A 25358-nucleotide genomic window follows, 5' to 3' on the forward strand; every position below is an offset into this window, starting at 1 on the left:
TAAAGATATCTCAAAACAGAGGGTACTCGGCGAGTAGCAGAATCAACTCGCCGAGTAGGTCAATACTTATCCGTCTTCAGATTAGCAGTCGTACATATCTTCTAGCATCTCATCGTGTACTCGCCGAGTAAGGTTGATGTACTCGCCGAGTAAGTCTCTCTTTTCACCCTTTAACCTTCACTTGCTTTCCCTTTTCTCCTTTTTGCCTCCAAGCATATCTTTTGGACTGAAAACACAATTCAAAGCATTTTAAGTACCTTTTGTCCATATTATTCTCATAACTAACCAAAAATAACTAAGAATATATGTTAAATAATTAACTAATTATGCACATATCAAAATACCCCACACTTGACTTTTGCTTGCCCCCAAGCAAAACTATATTTTAAACACATTAAAATCACATTAATAACTCCAATCCTTCCCAGCCATTATGTTAAGACCGCAACGCATGCATTTGTGTCTAATTCCTAAAAACCCCCCATACTTCAAATACTCACAATCCTCATAAACATTCGCCCACTCACCTCGAACTATGCTCATTTTATGCAACCCTCCGAATCCATCCTCAGAAAACCTCTTTACCCTCAAGGTATTTTTAATTGAGCAACCCAAGCATACATAATCTAGACAATTACAATTTATGATACCACATTGGAGCTCTTTGGAATTCTTCACTTCTTTGATAATTTGATCTTGGATAACTTTGAATTCACCACCTTTGTTGTTTGATTTTTGGTATCTTCAACTTTTTGGATTTCTTGGAATTTTCGATCTTCATATTTGACATTTGACTTTGATGCTCCAAAAATTCTTCAAACTTTTTCTTGTAATTCTCTCTCTCTCTCTCTCTCTTTTTTTTTTTTTTACATGTATACCTCACTTTTTTCACTCAAATCCCTACATGCTTAAGAAGGGGCGCTCAATCTCAACCTTTATTGGCTAATGATAAAAATCTTCCTGGATACATTTCAGGTTTAGGCTGCTAAACATATTGCATCCCTCAGGCTGAGCAGGGTCGTGTTTTTGTCTCATGATTTCACTGAAATAAGGAAGCCACAAATGCACTAGAACGTATATAGGCTCAACTAAACATTTGGGTTCTCATGCAATTATTAACACAATTCTAATATGGAATCCTAATTTTTACCAAAATTTTCTAATTTAAGACCTAAGCATTTTCAATATTCAACAAATTTTAAAAATTAACCTAAATTAAGATTCTAAGTGTTCTAAGATGTGACTAACCCCCTACCCCACACTTATTTTATGCAATGCCCTCATTGCATATTATAACAACTAAAAAGAATGCAAATAGAGAGAAAGTTGGAACAAACTCCCCTGGGGTAGCAGTCGCTAGGTTGACACTCTCGTCTTCAACTCCTTCTTCTAGTGACTTTAACCATGGGAACAGCTCATCCATGGCATGGGTGTCATATGTCTCGTGTGGTTGATAGCTCGAAAACTCCAAGGAAAATTGGTTGTTGCATAAGCCTCAGTAATAGTGCATAAAGAATGTATGAATGGCGCATAAACAGTAGCCAGAACAAATCAATTAACTCCTCCTGCAGCAGGCTACTCGGCGAGTAGGCGAATAAACTCGGCGAGTAGAAGGTGTCGGACAAGCAGATCGTGCAGAAGCAGATGTACTCGCCGAGTAGTATTTGTGCACTCGGCGAGTAGAGCATATAATTCCAGAAATTTTCTAAATGCTGGCTCTCTTTACTCTAGTGTTGACATGCAAATATAAATGCACTCTCCAAGAAACTCTCTAAACAGCAACACTTTAATAAACTCTCGATTAGTACGGACTCGATCCTAGGAACAAAACTCCATAAGCATTCCTAAAGGCTCTCATTCCTCGCTTGACCATTCCTAAATAGCATGCATCCTAGCTTCAATACCTGAAAAGAAAACTAACAGTAACACTAAAATTCAAACCACTTGACCAAGTTCACATGTCCACAATTGTCTTTAAAACAAACATCATAATCAAACAAAACAAAAACAAATAAAATCTTCATTCTTCCTCGTCCATCCCGGCTCCTCCAGCTCCACTACCTCCTTCTCCACTCCTTCTTTGCATCCGTTCATCCCAATCCATAATGTAAGGATAACTGGGTCCCGGCCGCGGGGCAATATGCATTTGTTGGAAAAGATAGTCGAAGGATTGATTGGTGTAATTGACTCCTCGCCCTATATCATCCAAGTATCGCCGATACTCCACTTGATTCCACCCCTCGTTATCCTCCACCGGAATCACCGGTGGGTCTTCTCGTACCCGCTCGTTCCTCGGCCTAACCCGCCTTTCCGGCTCCTCGGGGACCACCGGCTCGTCCTCATTCGGGATAGTAAAAGAATCACCAAATTTTTCCACTATCCGATCCCTCCTATAGAGTGCCGTATTGAACGGAGGAGGGTGGATAACCGTTAGCATTTGAGCTTGCGGTAATTCCAAGATCCCAAATGATCGCGCAAGCCGAGTAATGAACATACCCCCATTAATCTTCGAGTTGATTTTTTCCTTCACCGCTCCCTCCGCAAGAAATTTAGTGATGCAATATGGGAGGTTGCAGAAAACATCGGGGCTGATGATACTCCACATATAAAAGATATCAAGGGTGGGAACCTTATCCCCATCCTTTCGCATGTTGATTGTGCTTGCAACGAACCGATGAATAAGTCGATGGATTGGAGAACGAATATGACCTTCTTGAGCAGTGGAAGGTATATAGACCCGGTTAGCAATTGTACTCCACCAAGTCGACGCCACCACCCCCTCGGGAAGTTCTTTGTAGGTGTTTTCCAAGAAGGCTTCAAAATAGTCTGTCATCGCTACTTCTTGATCGTAAATTCCCAACCGCCAAGAAAACTCAACCATGCTGCATTGTCGCAGCTCTCCCCCCAAAGAAAACGAAATCGTATTTGGGTTGAAAAACTCATTACCACCTCGGAATGAAATGGTAGCAAAGAATTCCCAACATAGCTCCGCATAGATGGGCTCTTGGATTTTAAATAATTGCAACCAACCATCACAAGTGATGGTGGCATAGCCCAAGTTGCATTCCTTCACTAAATATGGTGTAAGCTCCTCTTCCAAGCCAACATTTCCCATCCATCCCCAATCTACTGCAGTGGGCAAGTGAATTTCCTTTTGTCGCAGAGCTTCCAGCCTGTTTAAAGCTCTGGTTTTTGAAGATTTGGAGGTGATGTGTTGAAAAGATAACCATGGCATATCACCATGGCCTCCTCCTCGTGATGATTGTCCTCTCCTTGCCATAGTATCTGCATAAACATTACAAAAACACAGCAACAAATAACACCCCGTAATTAAAACAGAAAAAATTTTCATCTTTGTGGGACCTACTCGCCGAGTAGTATGAACACTCGGACAGATCGAAATCGGATCTGTATAATCTGGGTAATAGTCCAATTTGTCCATAGGGGTTTGTTGTAATTGTGTATCTAACCATATATGTTGAAGAAATTACACCAAATAACCTCTAATTCATGAGTAAATCAAAGCCCTAAAAATTGTGAAAAACTCCCCAAATCCGAAAATATACCAAATATGGGGAGATAGGTGGTAAAGATTGGACCTTTCATAAAATTAAAGAGTAAAAATGTTACCTTGGTGCTTGAATTAAGAGAAAGAGGAAGAAAAGTGACTAGATCTTGAAGAACTTCTTGAGAGGCGGCTGAGAGAGAATGCTCGGCGAGTATGGGGGTGAAGTGTTGAATAATAGCAATTTTTACAGATTTTAATTTACTGGGTTTAAACCGTATACTCGCCGAGTATAATGGATCTACTCGCCAAGTACGGACGCGTGTTATGAACTTTTGGCTGTATACGAACATTTACTCGCCGAGTATAGCCGATATACTCGCCGAGTATATGTCTCAGATTGAAAATTTTTAAGTTTTTGCCAATTTTACTATGTGAATTCCTTTATTTTAGCCTTTCCACCCCACACTTTCAGTAGAGCTTGTCCTCAAGCACTTAGAGAAGTAGAATGAATGAAGAGAAATGAAAAAAACAATACGAAAAATAAAGAAAGGGAAAGAAAATGCAAACGTGAAACTCGGGTTGCCTCCCGAGAAGCGCTTCTTTTGATGGAGTCATTAGCTGGACTCCGCCCCTTCTATGTTTTTGCGATTCCGCACAGCAGGAGCTCCTCCATTCCTTCATTGCGGGGGACTCCTTCTTCATATTTCTTTACTCGATGGCCATTGACTTTAAATGGCGTGCCATCTCTTGAGATCAATTTAATAGCCCCATGAGGAAACACCGTCTTGACCACAAATGGACCATCCCACCTTGATTTGAGTTTGCCCGAGAAGAGTTTTAGGCGGGAATTGAAGAGTAGTACTTTTTGGCCTTCATGGATGTCTTTGCTTTTGATTCTTTGGTCATGCCATCTCTTGGTCTTTTCTTTATAGAGCCACGAACTAGAATAGGCCTCATTTCGGAGTTCTTCAAGGGCATTCATTTGCATTAAGCGGTTGGTCTTCAATTCTTCCATGTCAAAGTTGCATCTCTTTAGCGCCCAATATGCCTTGTGCTCGATTTCAACCGGTAAATGGCATTGCTTTCCATAAACTAACCTATATGGTGTAGTACCAATAGGTGTTTTGAAAGTGGTACGAAACGCCCATAGCGCGTCATCCAATTTATTCGACCATTCCTTGCGATTACTGCCCACCGACTTCTCCAAGATACGCTTCAAAGCTCGATTGGTAACTTCCGTTTGCCCACTCGTTTGCGGGTGGTATGATATGGAGAACTTATGGGTCACCCCATATTTCTTGAGCACCTTGTCCAATTGATCATTGGCAAAGTGTGTGCCACGGTCACTAATTAGGGCCTTTGGAACACCAAACCGGGAGAATAGTCTTTTCAAGAACCGTACCACTACCCGTCCATCATTTGTAGGTAAAGCCTGCGCCTCCGCCCATTTTGACACATAATCCACCCCTACGAGGATGTACTTGTTTCCTTTGGATGTGGGGAATGGCCCCATGAAGTCTATGCCCCACACGTCGAACACCTCGCACACTTGAATGCTATGTTGTGGCATTTCATTACGGGAGGAAATGTTTCCCACCCTTTGGCAAGCATCGCATTCTTTGACATATTGGGCTGCATCTTTGAAGATTGTAGGCCAATAGAACCCAATATCAAAGATCTTCTTCGCGGTATAGTGTGCGCCATGATGTCCTCCCGTGGGCCCGCTATGGCAGTGCTCTAGTATTTTTCGACTCTCCTTTCCGAACACACATCTTCTTATAATTCCATCCGCGCAGCTTCGGAAGAGGTATGGATCATCCCAAAAGTAGTATTTGATCTCCGAAAAGAATTTCTTCTTTTGCTGACTACTATAATCCTTCGGGACGTAATTGGTAGCTAAATAGTTAGCTATATCCGCGAACCATAGCTCCTCTCCCACGGACACCATAATGTATTCATCCGGAAAGTCGTCTCCATCCTTATCTTCTTGCAATGTCGGGTTCTCGAGCCTAGATAGATGATCGGCCGCTACGTTCTCCATTCCTTTCTTATCTCGTATCTCTATATCGAATTCTTGAAGAAGCAGCACCCATCGTATTAGTCTTGGCTTCGCATCCTGTTTGGAAAACAAATACTTGATAGCCGAGTGGTCAGTAAAAACAGTGGTTTTAGATAAAACCAAATAAGGGCGAAATTTATCAAAAGCGTAAACTACGGCTAACAGTTCTTTTTCAGTAGTGGTATAATTCTCTTGGGCAGGATTCAAGGTCTTGCTTGCATAATAAATGGGTTGAAAATGATTATCAACCCTTTGTCCAAGGACCGCTCCTAGTGCATAGTCACTAGCATCACACATGATCTCGAAGGGTAAGTTCCAATTTGGTGCTATAATGATTGGGGCATTAGTTAATTTTTCTTTTAAAAAGTTAAATGCCTCTAAACACTCTTTAGTGAAATTAAAGGGTGCATCTTTTAATAATAATTGTGTTAGAGGTTTCGTAATTTTGGAAAAATCTTTAATAAAACGCCGGTAAAAACCTGCGTGTCCCAAAAAGCTTCTAATTCCCTTCACATTAGTTGGTGGGGGTAATTTAGCGATGGTGTCTATCTTTGCCCGATCCACCTCAATTCCCTTTTTAGAGACTTTATGTCCCAATACTATACCCTCCTTGACCATGAAATGACACTTTTCCCAATTTAGGACCAAGTCGGTTTTCTCACATCCAGCAAGCATCGAGTCAAGATTTGTGAGGCAGTCATTAAAAGAAGATCCGAATACAGAGAAGTCATCCATAAAGACCTCCATGAATTTTTCCACCATATCATGGAATATGGCGGTCATGCACCTTTGAAATGTCGCAGGTGCATTGCATAGGCCAAATGGCATGCGTCTATAGGCGAAGGTCCCACTAGGGCATGTAAAGGTGGTCTTTTCTTGGTCCATTGGGTCTATGGGTATTTGGAAATACCCGGAAAACCCGTCTAAGAAGCAATAGTAGCTATGGCTCGATAGTCTCTCTAACATTTGGTCTATGAAAGGAAGGGGAAAATGGTCTTTGCGAGTGGCATCGTTTAGCTTGCGATAATCAATGCACACTCGCCAACCGGTTACCGTTCGCGTTGGAATTAACTCGTTCTTCTCGTTGGTAATGACCGTCATTCCTCCTTTCTTGGGCACCACCTGGACCGGACTCACCCATGGGCTATCGGAGATGGAGTAGATGATTCCTGCATCCAAAAGCTTGACCACCTCCTTCTTGACGACTTCTTGCATGTTCGGGTTTAATCTTCTTTGATGTTGCACCACCGGCCTGGCTCCTTCTTCTAAGTTGATTTTGTGAGAGCAGTAGGATGGACTTATTCCCTTTATGTCGGAGATGCTCCATGCGATGGCTCTTTTCCTTTTCTTCAATACCCGTACAAGCTCTTCCTTTTCCGTCTTGGAGAGATCTGAGGCTATAATCAATGGCTTCTGATTTCCTTCTTCCAAAAAGGCGTATTCCAGATGGTGAGGCAGTGTTTTAAGCTCCAATTTATTGTGCATAGTGGCGGACTCGCCGAGTGCAGGTATGGTACTCGGCGAGTTGATGGCGGCATTCGCGACTGCTGACTTTTCTTCAGTTGTACTCGGCGAGTAGATCGGGTCTACTCGGCGAGTAGGGCTTTCAGCTTGGTTTTTTAGTTCTTCATACTCTGCTTCCTCCAACAGTCTTTCAATCTCTAATAAGTCTTTTTCTGGATCAAATACTTCTTCCAAAGCTGCAAACTTGCTGGAATCTTCAGGTATGTCTTCTTCCAATAACTCGTCAAGCATGTCGATTGAGAACGCCGTGTCGTCACTACTCCTTGAGTACTTCATGGCTTGGTCTACCCCGAATGTTACTGAGTCATCCCCAACTCGCAATGTGAGCTTTGAGTCTCTCATATCTACGATGGCGCTAGCGGTGTTGAGGAAGGGTCTTCCAAGGATGATTGGTACTTGCGGATCCGCCTCCATGTCGAGAATGATGAAGTCAGCCAGGAAGACAAATTTGTCTACTTTCACTAGTAAATCTTCACATATGCCTCTTGGGAAAGTAACCGTCTTGTTTGCCAAATGAATTGCCATCCGAATTGGCCTTGGCTCCGGGAGGTCCAGCTTTTTGAAGAACGAGTATGGCATAAGGTTCACACTCGCTCTAGAATCAGCTAAAGCATGAATGGCAGCCAAGTTGCCAAATTGGCAAGGTAGAGTTAAGCTCCTCGGATCACCCTTCTTCTTTGGTAATTTGTTTAGCATGGTGGCGGAGCAATTCTCATTCAATACTACTTTCTGCACCTCTTCCATCTTTCTTCTATTAGTGAGGAGTTCCTTAAGGAACTTTGCATACTTGGGCATTTGCATGACGGCTTCAATGAAAGGAATGTTTATTTGAAGAGTTTTAATATGATCAAGGAACTTCTGATACTCCTCTTCCTGCTTCTCCTTCTTGGCTCGGGCTGGGTACGACATTGGAGGCTGGTATGGTTTCAAGGGTGGCTGATCTTTAATTTTTTTTGATGTACTCGCCGAGTCCATCGGTCCTACTCGGCGAGTAGGGCTCTCAGATTGTGAATGTTGGTTTTCAACTCGTGCTTCCGTTCCTTCCTTCTGTGAGTCCTTATTCACTTCAGTTCGAATGGGGGCCAGGGGAGTAATAACCTTCCCACTTCTTGTGGTAACAATGTTCACTTGCGCGCCTCGTGGGTTGTTCTCGGTTTTGCTAGGAAGCTCACCCGGTGACCTTTGGTTTAGTTGTTGAGCGAGTTGCCCAAGCTGAGTTTCTATATTATGGATGGATGCTTGCTGGTTCCTGAGCATTGTTCTTGTTTCTTGGATAGCAGCATCGTGGTCACTGTGTCTTTTCTCGGAAGCAGCCACAAATTTAGTTAGCATCTCTTCCAAGCTTGGCTTCTTCTCTTGCACCGGCTCCTCCTTTTGGTAAAAGCCTCTCCCTTTTTGTCTATACTTCTCCTCCTTGGCCTTCTTGTACTCTTCGTAAGGCAGCCACTCCTTCTTTTGTTTTCGCCAGTCTTCATCATACCGGTCACCGCTCGAATAGCATACTTGTGCCTTTTTGTTGCCGTGCTCATCCAAATCACAATCTCTAGTGAGGTGAGGTCCATTGCAATTCTCGCAACCCACCCGTATGACATGGATAGTTTGATCCATTTTGTCCATTCTTCTATCCATGGTTTTTAACATGGCCATGACCGCGGATAAATCTTCAGTAGCAGCGTATGCGGCTCCCCTCGTGACATCATTCCTTGGGTTGTGGTATTCTCTAGAGTGTTTAGAGAATTCTTCAATTAATTCTTTGATCACCGGGGGTGGCTTCTTTGTAAGTGGGCCTTGTGAGTCTAGCAGCTGCCGGGTCGTGACATTGACTCCATCATAAAAGATGGAAACTTCTTGTTGGCTATTTAGATCATGGTGTGGGCAGTTTCGTAGTAGACTTTTGTACCTCTCCCATGCTTCATATAACGACTCTCCAGCTTGTTGTTCAAAATTTGCAATGGCCTTCTTGAGCTTGGCTATCTTGGATGGTGGGCAAAAGTGATCAATAAACTCTTCCTTCATTCTGGCCCAAGTAGTGACTGACCCGGGAGGAAGTGATTTGAGCCAGTCTTTAGCAGCACCCTTGAAGGTTACCGGAAGCATCCGAAGCAGTTGAGTTTCGCGGGTGACATTTGGAATGTTGAAGTAATCTGCAACATCATTTACTTCATCCAAATGTTTGTAGGCATCTTCATGATCTTTCCCGTAGAAAGGTATCTCCTTGAGTGAAGCTAGGATATGACCTTTTAGCTCAAAGGTGGCAGTTGCGGGAATTGCGGGTTGCACAAGTCCCGGGCCATGGTCGTCGCACATCCTCTTCTTCCATTCTCCCATGGGAATTTCATCAATGTTAGCCATAGTGAATGCTAACTCTTCCTCCGATTCGATGTCTTGTTCGTAAGTTGCCTCGTCTTCTTCCTCGGTTTCGTATCTAATCTCTTCTTGAATTGGCTCTTCAATTATTAAGGAAGCGCTTGAAGCTCCTGATTTGCTGCTCTTCTTTTTCCCGAAAACAGTCTTCAAGTTGGACAATGGTGATTTCTTTGGTGTGCTTGAACTCTCCACGTCCTTCCCTTTGTTTCTTTTCAATTCGGATTCGGGGTCTTCAAACGGGGGTACCAGTGGTGTGTTTGCTCCTCTGGTCATGAAAATCCTGAAATTAATCAAATAAAAGCGTAAAAAGAACAAAAAGATTGTAAACAAATAAAAGGAAAAAAATTTCTAAATAAGCTGTTACTCGCCGAGTAGGTGCGAGTGCACTCGGCGAGTATCAGTGATTTTTCAAAAAAAATTCTAAGTTTTTAACCTAACTAAAACAGATACTAAAACCTAATTACTAGTTACTAAATTGCAATAAATGAACTTTATGCAAGTAAACTCACACAAAGGATCGAAAAAATTAGGAATTAACTTAATTATTTAGAACCGTTCCCCGACAACGGCGCCAAAAACTTGATGTGTGTAAATTCAACTAGTTTTATCCCTACTTTTTATTAATAATTTGAGCACACAAAGGCAGTGAACCTGTCTTTAAGTGGTATAGATTGATAAGTAAGGTATCGAACTCAGGGAACGGAAATTAAACTAATAGCTAATTTTAACTAAAACAAATAATAAAAGTAAATGGTTTTTCTCTAGTTTTGCAAGACTAGAAACTTAAGCAAACTAAATTTAACTAATTAACTAAAGCAACAACTATTCACCAAATTTGATAAAGATGTTTCTATTTATGTTCAACCAATTCACTCCTATGGTTATTTAAGTTAAGGTAGATTAATTGCTATTGGTTACCAATGATAATAGTTAGGTTCATGTTCATTACTCCTAACCCTTAGACAATTAACTAATTTAAGCGTTAATCAAGTGTTTAAACTAATTAATTCCCTAGATTAATTATTTGGATTAAATAAGATTTGTAATGGTCAATTAAGTTATTAATTCAATTAACCTCTTGTTGATGGTTTCTCAAACAAGCTCACACATTAATCTTCCTATTTTCTTATTAATCTTAGTTTCATACTCATTACTTCCAAGCATACGTTTTAGCATTCACATAGACATATGAGGTTAACAATTAAGTGATGTTCATGCAACCTAATTGCCTTCCAATTAACAGAAAATAGTAGTGATTAACACATAAGGTTCTTTAACAAACTTAATTTAATAAATCACCAATAGACAATTAAACAAAATTCAATAATTAAACCATAGGAGTTCTTTGGTATTCCCCAAACAGAAACAAAAACGAGTTTAGCTAATAGTTGCAGTAGAAACAAGCATAAAAACAAAGTTTATGAAAGCAAACATGTTTAATTCCTAAGTCTAAGTGGTAGAATTAACCTAATTGCTTGAATTCTTCCAACTCTTGAAGCTTAGGGTTCTTCAGCGCCTTCTGAACCTTTTAGTCGCAGCTAATCCTTCAAAATTCGCCAGGGGTTCTGTCCCATGTGATAAGGATTCGTCTTTTAAAGATATCTCAAAACAGAGGGTACTCGGCGAGTAGCATAATCAACTCGCCGAGTAGGTCAATACTTATCCGTCTTCAGATTAGCAGTCGTACATATCTTCTAGCATCTCATCGTGTACTCGCCGAGTAAGGTCGATGTACTCGCCGAGTAAGTCTCTCTTTTCACCCTTTAACCTTCACTTGCTTTCCCTTTTCTCCTTTTTGCCTCCTAGCATATCTTTTGGACTGAAAACACAATTCAAAGCATTTTAAGTACCTTTTGTCCATATTATTCTCATAACTAACCAAAAATAACTAAGAATATATGTTAAATAATTAACTAATTATGCACATATCAAATGTGCATTAAACTTTTTAAGCTCTCAAAGACCCAACAACAGAACATGGGCAATTTAGGACAAGTTCATTTGGATAATAGAGGGATAGCTGATGCAGCCTACATCGAATCTATTACAAACTTTTTTGTTAATTGTTGGAGGTGTAGCTGCAGTAATCGTCCTGGTGTAGAATGTTGTTTAGAGGAGCCTTCTTCACCTCACAACAACATGAAGCCTTGTTTACATGATAGCAATATGAACCACATAGGGTTATGGTTTTTTCTCAAGGACTTAAGAAATTTGAATCTCAACTACTGTAACTTGGGAGATGAAGAAATGGGCTCTAGTCAATAGCATGGTTATAAAATTTGAATCTCAACATGAAGCCACGAACTCTCGTATGTACCTCCTTAGAATAATCAAATACTGACTCATACGTGCCTACTCGGTAGACGCGTGCTCAGGGCAGAACATCACCCTCTCATGGAACATCCTGGTGATCACAGTAACAGACTCAGTACCCTGCTCGAGGGTCAGAAACTCATGGGCCAAACGCTCCCTCTCCACCGGGGGAACGTACTCATCACGAAACATAGCGGTGAACCTCTCCCAGGTCATTGCGGCAAGCTCAGCAGAAGAAAAGTGTGCTGTCACAAACTTCCACCAGTTCTTCGCTCCCAAGCAAAGCTGGTTCAGCGCGAACCGGACCCTCGGATGCTTTGGACATGAACACGTATAGAAGCATCCCTCAATATCAGAAACCCATCTTATCTCATCAATCGGATCCTGCGTCCCATCAAACTCTGGTGGCTTCGTGTTGTTGAACTCCCGGAACAGCAACGAATCGCCACCCTGAGGTCTAGCAGTAGCAACAGATGCGGTAGCTGCAGCCTCAGTAACCACCGCGTATCTCTCATTGAAAGTCTCCATCAGAGTGGTCTTGATAGACCCAAACATCTCTGGAATCTCTGCATGGATGGCCGCAACCACTTCCTCATGAATCATATGGCGGAGCTCCTCATCGCTCACTCCACTGGTCCCCGGTCTGTGGCGTGTCCCAACCATGATGTCTCTGAAATACAACATAAAACATATCAGAGACTCGCTCGAACATAGATGAACTCGATAACTTGACCCTACTTATTCCCTAGTACACCAAGGATTCTTACTTGGGCTGCGCACTGCTTGGTGTCTTCAGTAGTACGGGCCCAATACTATCATCCACACCACATCAGTATTCATCCCAAGTCCTCCTCCTAGGATCCCAAGTCCTAAGTACTTTAGTCTCTCTATACACAATCTACCCTATAGTAGTTCTCTCATAAGCTCCTCGCTGCCATCTATTCACTCTCAAGCATCTCCTAGCAGCAAAATCCCTAGGCTAAGGCATCACAAATCAGGCCACTGTATCCCTAATAAGAATACCTAGCCTACTCTAGCATTCATATCATATCATAACATATCACATAATTCATAATGTAAGGGTATTTTGGGAAATCACCGTTCGGGCGCTGGCTGATCGTACACACTGCTTCGCTCTGCTCTTTCAAAAATCTTTTACTCTTGAGAAAAATTTTTGAATTTTATTTTGAAAATCTCTCAAATCCTCAGTTTGAGTTCAGATATGCCCGAAGGTGCACCCGAATCCCTCAAATTAAGGCTCTGATACCAAATTGTAACACCCAAATTTTTCAAAACAATTTTTACATTTTCCAAAACATACTTTCATTCAAAAATATTATAAAAATGTCATTGTATCATATAACATCCATAAAAACACAACCCAAGATCATAATACATAAAACTCCTCGTGTGTGTACTGATCACGCCGACGCCTTCCCGCGATCCTCACTAGTACCTGAAACACATAACACAACACTGTAAGCATAAATGCTTAATGAGTTCCCCAAAATACCACATATAACACATATTAGCCACTCAAGGCTATAACTCTGTGGACCCTCGGTCCTAACTATGTGGACCCTCTAGTCCTAACTCTGTGAGCCTTCCGGTTCTAACTCTGTAAACTCTGAAACATATATAGCATAAATCACATAAAAATAATGCAGTGTATCACATCCTATAAATAACATACAAAATACTCTGTCACATAACTCTAATTACCACTCTAGGTAAAGTATAGTGAGAAGACTCACCTCGGGTAACTCAATAATCTCGAAATCTGTAAAATCTGGTCTAGTTTCCGCCTAATCATATGATATAAACACTCTAAATCAATATATCTCTCAAGGCTAGACTATTCCCTCTCTTAGTACTCTCAGAAGGGTAAAATACCATTTTACCCCTCTCATGGCTCCAAGACCCTAAAGTTGACCAAACCCTAAAAGTCAACAAAAGACAACTTTCTGGGTTACGCTGCATGTACCAAACATGTACGTTGGGCGTACCCGATGTCTTCATAGAAAAGGGGTGTGCGACCCCTTATGCCGCACGTACTGGGATTACGCCCTGCGTAATTCCTAGTTTCAGACTCTAAGCTTTTGGGGTCTTAAACAGTTAAGAGCCACGTCCAACTTCTAGATCTGACCACTTCTAAGCCTCTTAATCCATAAAGTTTGTGACTTTAAGCCTTTGCATGGCTGGACAAGTCACTATCACCCATAATATTCCATTTCCCAACTCTAGAGAGCTCATAACTCAAGCATGACCTCATATCAACGACCAAGATAGAAACTTTATGGATCTATAACACCAATACTACTGAAATGGGACAGATCTAGGTCCATCGAGCACATTACATTCATAAAGTCTCCACCTTTGGGACTTTTAACCCTAGAAATGGACCATGCAACATCAAACCAAATAAGGAGGAAAGTTTTGAACTTTATACCTCTAAATGAAGCTCCTTTCTCTGAAGATCTCAGATCCAACCTTGCACTTCAAGCCCTGACCTCCTCAAGCTCTTCTCCTTCTTCTTCACTAACACACCAAAACACTTTTAGCTCTAAAATACACACACTGAACTATGGACGATGGTAGGCTCTCTCTTAGGGTTTCACTCTCTGATATGGAGGCTGAGAAATGAGCCTTAACATCCTTTAAATAGTGCAAAAGCCAAACATTTAGGGTTTGCATTTGGACCCATTGCGCCCAGCATAACCCTGGGTACGGCCAGCGTACCCAGGCGAGTCCGCATCCAAATTAAGCGCATGAGTACGCGCAGCGTACTCCCCAGTATGCCAAACATACTCATTTGCTACAAGAATTCTTTCAAGGGACCACTCTTAACAACTTGACAAAATGGAAGGGTTTAATAGCTTTACCTGGATTTCGAGATGTTACATTTTCACGTTTTAACAACAAATCATTACTTTTTTTTCCTCATTCATATTTATCATGTATTATTTTTAATCCTAACATTTAATTCAAAGCTTGAAAGCTCTACATAAAATAAGAAAAAAAATAATAGTTAACCTGATTAAGTATTGCTCCCATATGAGAGCTCTGCAACTTCATTTTTTTTTCTTTTGTAACCTACAGTAAGAACCATTGGCCATAATGATAACATAAGGAATTAATAATAATTAATATTACATAATACAAACATGAGTATAGTACTTCATTTAGCACACTTTATAATCTTATAACATCATTTTTTCCATTCAATGGGAAGATTTGCATAGGGGAGATGGAACCATCATCTTTTACAATTTGTCATTCTCAAGATTAGTACTTTGTATCTCGACCATCAAAGTTGCATTTGGCAAATAGTTGCAACATAATACCCAAAACGAATCACAATTCACAAGCCCTGTAATAAAGTCAAATAGAAAAAACCACCAAATTTTATCATCAAATAGACGCTAATTCAAATACCATAATGCTCCTGTATGAGAGAAAATTACCGAAAACAAATCACAATACGAATATCGGGTGATTGATCTCCTGCTAACTGAAATCCATATAAGAGAGGTAATTATGGGGTTGAAATTGAATGGCAATATAAGAAATAATGGAGTTTTTGGAAAGTAAAGACTACACACTGTGAAATTGGATTTCCAGAATGCTCCTGCTATGAGCACTCTTCGACTTCATCAAAAAAGATAGATCTGTAACCACGTATCTGTTGATGATTTTAGTGTGACCTTGTCATTTTATGTAATTGGAAATTACATGTGAGCTAAGGCTCTTCATAATTTGTACATTTATATATGTACGGGTTAGTGTGGAGTGCACACATGTATAAGATCGAATTAAAAGCCAAATCGACGACTAGTCGGGGGGTCCAAGGGTAGCGCCCTTGGGTTCGGGATTTCCAAAGGGGAGGCGTCCCTTTGGTGGGGTTTAGGGGAAGTGCCCCCAACTGGCTCCAAGGGGCAGCGCCCCAAAAACTCTTCGAAAAATACATATGGGAACATAGTGGGAAAAACAAATTCTTGAGGGTGATTATGGTAAAATTGACGAAATTCGTCAGTTTTGGAAACCCTAAATCCTCATTAAAGTTCGGATTTCCTGGCTTGCATCCAAAGAAATTAAACCATGATGGCCAACCCTAATAGAAACCCTAATCTCATTTATTATATAAACGACTCTTCTCTTTGAGAAGAGAGACGCGAAATTCTTAAGCTCTCGTTTTCATCAAACAAACACAGAATCCTTCTAGCAATTTGGCTTACGACTTCTGTACCTAGAATCATAAGTGTCATCTTGGATTATCGTAGGCTGAATTTCTTGCAGCACAGACATAGGGTAGAAATATCAGTTCGGAAAGTGTTCTCACGATCCAAATCGTATCCAAATCTCCACTACAAACCCTACTTTTTTCCAACAGGATCTGCACCAAAATAATCATTTTCTAATTGAAATGTGACAATAGAAACATGTTTGTGATATAAGTTCATGAGGTTTAAACATACCTCCATACACACAGAGAAAAAACTTGATGGTAAGGATGATAATGGTGGTAAAGGTGCATATTTAGAGTCTCAAAGATAAAGAAAGAGAGAAATATGGTAAATGGTGGCAAATGACATGTTACAACATTGTCATAGTGGATTAACTAGAGGACATCATGGAGCCTAATACACGACGAAAAAGGTATTCGATGCGGCGAAAAAAAATAGTTGAAGAACGTTAAGCGTCCCCTAGAAACATTATACATCCAAGGTCAAGATCGTGATTTTTGGTCAAAGTCCTGAGTACACTATGTGTCTATTCTGAACGCTATGCGTACTCAGCTGTGTTGACTCGGTTGACTTCTTAACTTTTTTACTTTGACTAGGATTTGACCAAGTTTGACCTAAGGGTATTTTGGGTATTTTGGGTATTTTGAGTTGTATTTAAGATTGGTCACTATTTGATGAATAGATAACGCGTAGAGCTGATATTCGGAGCCAATACCTATTTAGCTATTTGTTCAGAGTTCAGACTAAGAAGTGAGTTTTCCTTATTGTTCTTGTGGGTCGAAGGCACCAATGTCGATCCGTTAGTAATGTATTCTGGTATATAGGATGTTGTTATGCGGTAGTAATCTGTAGATATGTCTTTTAGTCTGTTAAGTGGTTATATGATTATATGTTGCTAGATATATGTTATTTGTTATGTATATGTCGATATTGTACGTGGGGTTGAGACTGTACTGCTTTGTACTGTCAGTCAATAGACCGGGACATTCCAACCAGGAGGTTATGGGCTGAAGGTAATCCAACCAGGAGGTTGTGGACCCCTTATGTATTGGGCAAGCCAATCGAAAGGTTGTGGGCCAAGGCATTCCAACCATAAGGTTGTGGCCTAGGGGTAATCTAACCAGGAAGTTGTGGACCCGATATCTGTTTGGTTATATGTTTGTGTGGTGATATTAATTTGGGGAACTCACTATGCTTTGACTTACAATTTCAATTTATTGTTTCAAGTACTTCAGATGACCGTGACAAGGCGAATGTGTGATCGTGCACATCTTTCAAATTTATGTTATTTGGATTTTGGGATACTCTGATTATTGATAAACACTTTTGAAACAATGGTTTTGTAAAAAATTATTATTTTGGGTTGTTTTGAAAAGTTCAAATTTACTATGATTTTTGGGATGTTACAAACTGTTTTTTGTATGATTATATGTGATTATTTGGAAATAATTTGTTTTGCTTCGATTCCGGTGGTTAACTGTGATTAATTGAAATTAATCACATATAATTATAAAAAATCGAAGAAAAACGAATTATTTTGAATTCCATACTACTGTAAAAAAAATAATTCAAATTAATCACAATTAACCTCCGCAGTTGAATAAAAACGAATTATTTCCAATTAATCATATATAATCATACAAAAAACACTTCAACTTTATTTTGAACACATAATCATATAAAAAATTGACGCATACCAACAAATGTTAGAGCTCTTCACTGGTAGAAGATATTTTTTTTGAAGTTGGAGTAGCTTGGAACACAGAAGTCCAAATATAGTACGAAATGTGTGTTTTGGACAAGGGACCACAATATCGGGTCAGATATGATCCGCTTAATAATATGGTCTGAAATGAATGCGTTATGGACTAAGTGGTTATTTAAAAAAAAAATTAAAAGCGGTTATTTTTTTTAAAAAAATCACAATACAAAAATGGTTAGATTACTCAATTTCTCTACAAGAAAACAAATATATCAAAAAATATTAAAAATATATTCGAACAAAGCATTAAAAAAATTATTTAAACAAAACATAAAAAAAAAACACTAATAAATGTATTTGAATAAAACGTCAAAAAATTTAAGAATTTTATTTGAACAAAAAATTACACAATATAAGTGAAAAAAACATTATATTCAAACAAAACATCAAAAAAAAAATTCATAAAAAACATAAATAAATAAAATATAAAGATAATAATTAATAGACAAAATTACATAAATGATCTATGAAGAAATCATAAAAGACTTAACTGAAAAAATTAGACACTTTATCAAAAGTATCATCTTTGCAACATTTTTAAAACATAAGGATCAAATATGCAAACAATTTGTTATAAGGACTCAAATTGGTTTATTTTTTCAAACACAAGGACCATTTATGTAATTTTGTCTTAGTTATGTGTTTATTAACTTTATAAACCGAGGGACAAAAATCTTTTTTGAAACATGACCAAAGCCTTAAAAATATAGATAAATTCAGGGACCAAAACTGTAATATACTCTTATTATCAGTACTTTCTCATACCCTTTCTAGAACGGTGAGAGAATAGTCAACGATGGAGGAAAGACTCCGACCTACTCAAATTAATCCAAGTTGAACTTGAAAGAGAAATTAAGGAAGGTATTCTGCTCAAATTGAAGTACTTGCAAAGTGAAGAGATTAGCAAGGACGTCTACTAAAAGGTTGGTGCTGCTGAGAATTTGAGGTACGTTCCCTAAACTGATAACTTGATTAATGATAAGTCATCAAGAAAGAAATGGAAGCGTTAAGCGGTTAATGAAGTTTAATATAATATATTAAGTAAATTTAATCAAACAGTTAAAAAAAAAAAGGTCGTTCCGGAATGTGTGAAACGAATTTTGACCTAATTTAGTCAACGTTGTGAAGTTTTTGAATTAGTGTAGTTAGATGATCAAATTAAGCTATTTGTGAATTTAATATGTTGTGTATATGTTATAAGGGAATGGAATTTGGAGGAAAACGAGCCTAATGGTGTGTATATGTATCGTCGATACAAGCAGAAAACATAACAGGAGGATTGGCCTGTGTTTTGTTAAGCAAATACAAGTACGACTTGGCACTATTTGAATTCGTGCTTTACTACGTTTAAGAACCAAATGCTAGGGGAATTCATTAAAGATATTAACTTTTCTAAATAGTATAAAAGTTATAGGTGTTCACGTAAAGCCAAAAGGTCATAAAGGTAAGCGGTTAATCATGGTGGGAAGATATATGTATCAATTCATTTAAATGAACAATATTGCTAGGTTGGATTTTGGGGTGAGAATGTACAATGTAGAAGCGTGGTGATTAAATGTTGAAACTACAAAACTTGATTATTAATATAAGGGAACTATAATTACTTTTTCATTATCTTCACTCTATTGAAAGGCTTAAGACTTGAGAAAGAAGAGTCAAGTGGTGCATGAAAGGCTTCCACATGCTCAAGTTGAAAGAAGATATTAAAGGAACAAATCCTATGAAATTGAAGTATAAGCTTGCAAAGTTAAGATTTAAGAAAGGGAGTCTACTGAAGTTTGGTGTTGCTGGGATTTTTCACCAAGTCTTTTCAGAAAAATCTGAATGTGGAATTATAAGCAAAATATTAAATGTATAATGTAATTGTGTTAAAACTAACTCATATCACCTAAATCAGTTCATGTCTATCATTTGAATTATAGCTTGTATCATACATTTAAAGGAGTTCGTATCACCAAAAAGTTAATGACTAGTTATGAGATTTTCTACATGGTGTCCAGTTACTCCAAATATGAGTTCTGACAAGGTTTTTTTTTACATGATAACAGGTTTTACTGGAAACTCACATCAGTCTGTATAAAGTTCATTTCATTGAGGTTCTCAAACCACATACTCGCAACATATGAACACATCAATGGCATCTTCATCATCATTTTCTCCTTCTGTTCTGGAATTTTCTTCTAAATCGTGGACGTATGATGTATTCCTTAGCTTTAGAGGAGAAGATACTCGCAAGACTTTTGTGGATCATCTCTACACAGCTCTTGAACAACAAGGGATCTACACCTACAAGGACGACGAAACACTTCCTCGGGGTGAGTTGATTGGTCCAACCCTTATGAAGGCTATAGAAGAATCACAGATTGCTGTCATCGTATTCTCTGAAAACTATGCAGATTCTTCATGGTGCTTAGATGAACTTGCACATATCATGAAATGCAAGGATACCGGAAACCAAATTGTTTTTCCCATATTTTATAATGTGGATCCATCCGATGTGCGAAAACAGAAGCGAAAATATGGAGAAACATTTTGCAAATATGAGTTGGAGAACAAGAGCAATGTTGAATCTTGGAGAAAAGCACTCGTGGATGCAAGTAACATTTCTGGATGGGAACCCAAACACATTGCCAATGGGTAATTTTCTTCTTTGTTTTTGTACAACACATGTATACTTCTATCTTAGAAGTTTTTATCTAAATGTTTTGATTATTCGACGATGTTGATGAACTGCATAAACATAGGCTCTACTAGACCAATTAATCATTTTGGTAAGTTAGAAGATATGTATCAAGTCCTAGGATTATGAATAACGTTAAATTAAGCTATGATGGACTTCATTGAGTTTTGATTCTAATTGCGTACTTGATGCATTGCTTCAAGCTACTACAACACATCCATCTTGCTTCACTTTTTGTTATATGAAACTATTTTTGATGTTTCCCGAGAAAATTGTTACAAACTACCTGTGAATTTAACTTTACAACTTCTATCTAAAATATGAAATTTAAATGTTGATTAGCTTGGATCCTGTTACCTCTTTTGTCAATGTGAGCGTGTGTTAATTATCCTTAAATATTCAACATGTAGGCATGAATCAAAGGTTATCAAAGAAATTGTTGACACAATTTCACAGAGGCTGCAGCTAGTAACTTCAAGTGCAAACGAGAACCTAATTGGAATAGCGGCCCGCATGCAAGGTTTGGAATCAGAGTTACAAATTGGGTCAGGTGGTGTGCGGATGATTGGAATATGGGGGGTTGGGGGTGGTGGTAAGACTACTCTTGTGTCTGCTATGTATGATGAATTCTCTAGCAAGTTTGATGGTTGCTGCTTTGTAAAAAATATCCGGGAGGAATCAAGGAAAAATGGTTTGGAAAAATTGCAAGAAAAAATCCTTTCTGGTGTTTTGAAACAAAAGAAAGTGAAGGGAATAGGGAGAGTTGAGGAAGGAAGACATATGATGCTGAATAAGTTATGCCGTAAAAAGGTCTTGATTGTCCTAGATGATGTTGATCACCTTGACCAACTGAAAGCGTTAGCTGGATCACATGATTGGTATGGTGAAGGAAGCCGAATAATAATCACAACCAGAGATGAGCATGTATTAAATGCAAACAGAATTGATGTTAAGCACAACATTATCCTGTTAAACAATGATGAAGCTATTAAGCTCTTTCGCAAGAATGCATGCCAGGATTACAGATGGACTAAAGATTACGAACAACTTTCCAAAGAGGTGGTCTCTTATGCTGGTGGGCTTCCATTAGCACTTACAGTAATCGGTTCTTTCTTGTGTGACAAAAACATTCATGAGTGGAGGAGCGCATTAGCCAGACTGAAAGAGATCCCAGATGATAATATTTTGGAAACCCTAAAAGTCAGCTTTGATGGACTTAAACCGCTTGAGCAAGACTTGTTTCTTGATATAGCATGTTTTTTTAGGTGGGACAAGAAAAATACCACAATGGAGATTCTTGATGCTTGTGGTTTTCATCCTGTTATAGGAATAAAGGTGTTGATACAAAAGGCTCTCATAACTATTTCAAAAGATGGAGCGTTTGATATGCATGATCTTGTGCAAGAAATGGGACACCACATTGTTAGAGGGGTACACCCCAAGAATCCTGAAAAACATAGTAGAGTTTGGAAAGTGGAAGATGTTCTAAAAATTTGTTCTATGGATGCAATGATGGTAATGCTTAAGCTGAACTTTGCATGATACATTATGTATGTATAAACAGACACTTTTGAATCAATCCTAACAACATTGTGGTTCCTCTATCATAGGAAATTGACAAGATTGAAGCAATAAAAATGGATTTCTGGATTCAACCAGCAAAAGAACAAGAACAAAATCTTCATTTGGTTGCTGCAAACATGAAGAATCTTCGATATATGGAATCGATAGGTGATCCTGCAAAATCATTGTTTAATGACCTTCCACTAAGGGAGCTTTGCTGTCTTCTATTGTCCTTTGGCAAGCAAAAACAACTTTGGGAGGGTTTTAAGGTAATTCATATTGTTTTATCACTTTATCTAATGAACAGATGAAAACAAAGTTGATGATGAATTACATACATGACCAATCTAGAGTAAATTTCAAGTATCTATAGTATTGAAAAGCATGTATATTTATCCTGTGGAATGTCCTTTGTCTTAGAAACTATAAAATTTTCAAAATATAATTTGTTCATTAACATATTAGTCATTATAGTCCATGGTATTTATGTAAAACCCATCCTCCATCTAAATATCCTTTTTGTCTTGACAAAGATGCAAATTTCCTTTTGTTTTTTTCGAACATAAATATGATTAAAAACCATTATAAAATATTGATATCACCGATTTGGGTTTAAAGATCTTTTATTATCTTGTTTCTCTTAAGTGATCTATAGATATATTATTAAACAATTGGAAAGTTGAGATGATTTCCATTTTCGGACGGAAGGAACTAGTTTTTTGTCTAACTATTATTTCATATATAAATAGTGTATAACTGTGTTTGTGTTTGTCTGTGTGCCTGCATGCCATTTTCCTCAAAATCTTGTCACCTTGATACATTTTTGACTTGTTGCACTTGTATTTAACAGTTACTCCCAAGTTTGAAGTTATTGAAACTTCACTTTATGGATAAACTAATCATCACTCCAGATTTTAATGGACTTCCAAATCTTGAAAGATTTATTCTTTATGGATGTATGTGCTTAGTAGAAATTCATCCATCGATTGGAAGCTTGGAAAAGCTTGTTTACTTATCTATAGAAGTTTGTCCCAGTCTTGAGATGTTTCCACCCATTACGGGAATAAAGAAACTCGAGACCCTTGAATTCCCAGGGCAGCCCAAACTCGTTAAGTTTCCAAAGATCCAACAACAGAAGATGGAGAATTTACCACATCTTGATTTGGATAATAGCAGGAGTGAAGTTGCATCCTACATAGAATCTTATTCAAACTATTTTGTTATTTGTTGGAGGTGTGGTTGCAGCAATCTTCCTGGTGTAAAATGTTGTGTAGAGGATCCTTGTTTACGTCGTAACATATGTTTAAGGTTTTTCCACAATTTACAAGAACTCCGATTCTTAAGGAAGTTGGATCTGAGCATGTGCCATTTGGGAGATGAAGACATTGGCTCTGATGTTTTAGAGTTTCCCAACTTGCAAGAACTCAATCTAGAAGGAAATTACTTTTCACAATTAAATTTTAGTCACTTGCGAGTTCCTCGACTGAAATGGCTCAACGTGACAAGCTGCGAAAAACTTGTAGAATTGTCAGAGATGCCATCAAGTATAGCTGTTGTTATAGCGGATGATTGTAGCTCGCTTGAAAGCTTTGGAGATATCTCAAACTGTAAATGGTTGTGGAAAGTCTCACTTCTGGGGGACAACAAACTTGGTGATGGTGACATATTACTAGACTCCATGCTCCAGGTTTTGCTCTATGTACCTTTTAAATTTCGATCATTGTCATATTAATTAACCCAAACATACAAATAAATGAATGTGTATTCCATGGCAGGGGAATGCTATTGAAGATCACTTTATCAGTGTCAGACTTCAATATCAGAATCCAAGGGCGTTTGTAGGTAGGTTCTTTAGGGGGAAAACATTTACAAAGCGTCTCCCACATGTTAAATGGGGCAGATATATGCCGCTTATGCTATATGTTGCCGACACGTTTAGATTGCGTCTTCCGGATGATTGGTGCAATGAGTTTTGTGGGTTCTTAATACGGATTATTACCCCGAACAGAGATATGTGGATTGATATAATTATTAAGCAGGATCCAGATCAGGAAGATTCTCGGTTTGAGATTTGGCAGGAGTCTAATGAAACACCAGAGCCTGAATATGATGGAGAAGTAAAGACATATGTGGGATATGTTTCCTTTAGTTCGTTGAGGCGAACCACATCATTGAACTCATCATACAATATTATTTCATTTTCCATACAGAGGCATTGGACTTCATTTTCTGCTGAGTTTGTTCCTAGAAAAAGTAAAGATGATCCAGTGCAAACAACAAAAGTTGCAACAGATTGCTCAGAGTTTTGGCATGAGGAAAATGATGAATATAAAGCATTTATGACCCAAGACAATTCTAAGTCTTCTGTATCAATATTATTTCGCGATAAAACATCTGAAACATCCATACACCCATAGATCTCTCGACTCTTTGCCATGCAGTTCGTATAGTCCGAGTGACTCTGAATTTATGATTCTGATTACACTGCAACATACATTGAAAAACAAATTGCAAAGGGATGAGAATGGATGTCCTGAAGATGATTGCATATAATTGTGAAAACTACTTCTAATTTGAACGTAGGTTCTGATGCCCTGGCTTAAACACATCGAGTATTGAGAGAGAATGCTTTGTATATGTATTATGTAACCCTTTAGCTAATTTGCTCGTAGGTTCTGATACCCTAGCTAAAATACACCTTTATATCATGACAAGGTGTGACTCACATCAAGGCTTACAATCACTTGTAAGTCACATCATAACACTACAAAAAAAAATGTCAATTAGTGACGACAGTGAAATGGTCACTAACAATAGAAAGAGTCGTCACTAAGTGATTTAGTGACCAAATATCTAGTCGTCACTTTTCGTCACTATAGGTCCGTCACAAAAGTGATTTAGTGACCAAATATATATGGTCACCGAATAGTGACTAAAATATAATGGTCACTAAATCGGTGACAACCGGTTTCGTCACTAAATCTTGTCACTAATCAGTGAAAGTCGTCACTAATTTATATAATTAGTGACCACAAAAAGTGGTCACTAAATAAATATTGTTAGAGACCAAAAAAAAAGTGGTCACTATTTAAGAAACTATGAGAAAAGACAATACACTATAACTGAGTTGCTATACATTTTTCATAGATTTAATTGGATAGAATTTTCATATCTAATGATAGAAGTAGGATGCTATAAATAACATACCATCGAAAGTATGTCATTATTTCTTACATATAGATATCGAATTTTTACAAAAAAATATTTTAAAATAAAAAGACATCAAAATAAAAATAAACATTTTCAAGTGTCTTCATGGCCATCAAATTATGGTGCTT

At 38.4% G+C, this 25358-nt stretch overlaps 1 protein-coding gene and 1 non-coding gene across 3 annotated transcripts; both read left to right on the plus strand.

Annotated features, from left to right (window-relative positions):
• Nucleotides 1–8952: 8952 nt before the first annotated feature.
• On the plus strand, nt 8953–9059 carry LOC145013475 (small nucleolar RNA R71). Its single transcript, XR_013665033.1, has one exon. It is a non-coding gene; the product is annotated as a small nucleolar RNA R71 (small nucleolar RNA).
• Nucleotides 9060–18540: 9481 nt separating this feature from the next.
• On the plus strand, nt 18541–24713 carry LOC145008068 (TMV resistance protein N-like). 2 transcript variants are annotated; one of them, XM_078966692.1, is made up of 7 exons: nt 18541–18723; nt 18979–19085; nt 19826–20414; nt 20868–21972; nt 22068–22289; nt 22871–23707; nt 23796–24713. In XM_078966692.1, exons 3-7 carry the CDS (start codon nt 19900–19902, stop codon nt 24435–24437), a joined length of 3321 nt encoding a protein of 1106 aa, XP_078822818.1. In that variant the 5' UTR covers nt 18541–18723; nt 18979–19085; nt 19826–19899; the 3' UTR covers nt 24438–24713. The 2 variants fall into 2 exon arrangements, with proteins under 2 accessions (XP_078822818.1, XP_078822817.1); XM_078966691.1 differs by lacking the exon at nt 18979–19085.
• Nucleotides 24714–25358: the final 645 nt, after the last annotated feature.

The sequence above is a fragment of the Lactuca saligna genome, chromosome 8 (assembly GCF_052625555.1).
Source record: "Lactuca saligna cultivar CGN05327 chromosome 8, ASM5262555v1, whole genome shotgun sequence".
Classification (NCBI taxonomy): domain Eukaryota; kingdom Viridiplantae; phylum Streptophyta; class Magnoliopsida; order Asterales; family Asteraceae; genus Lactuca; species Lactuca saligna.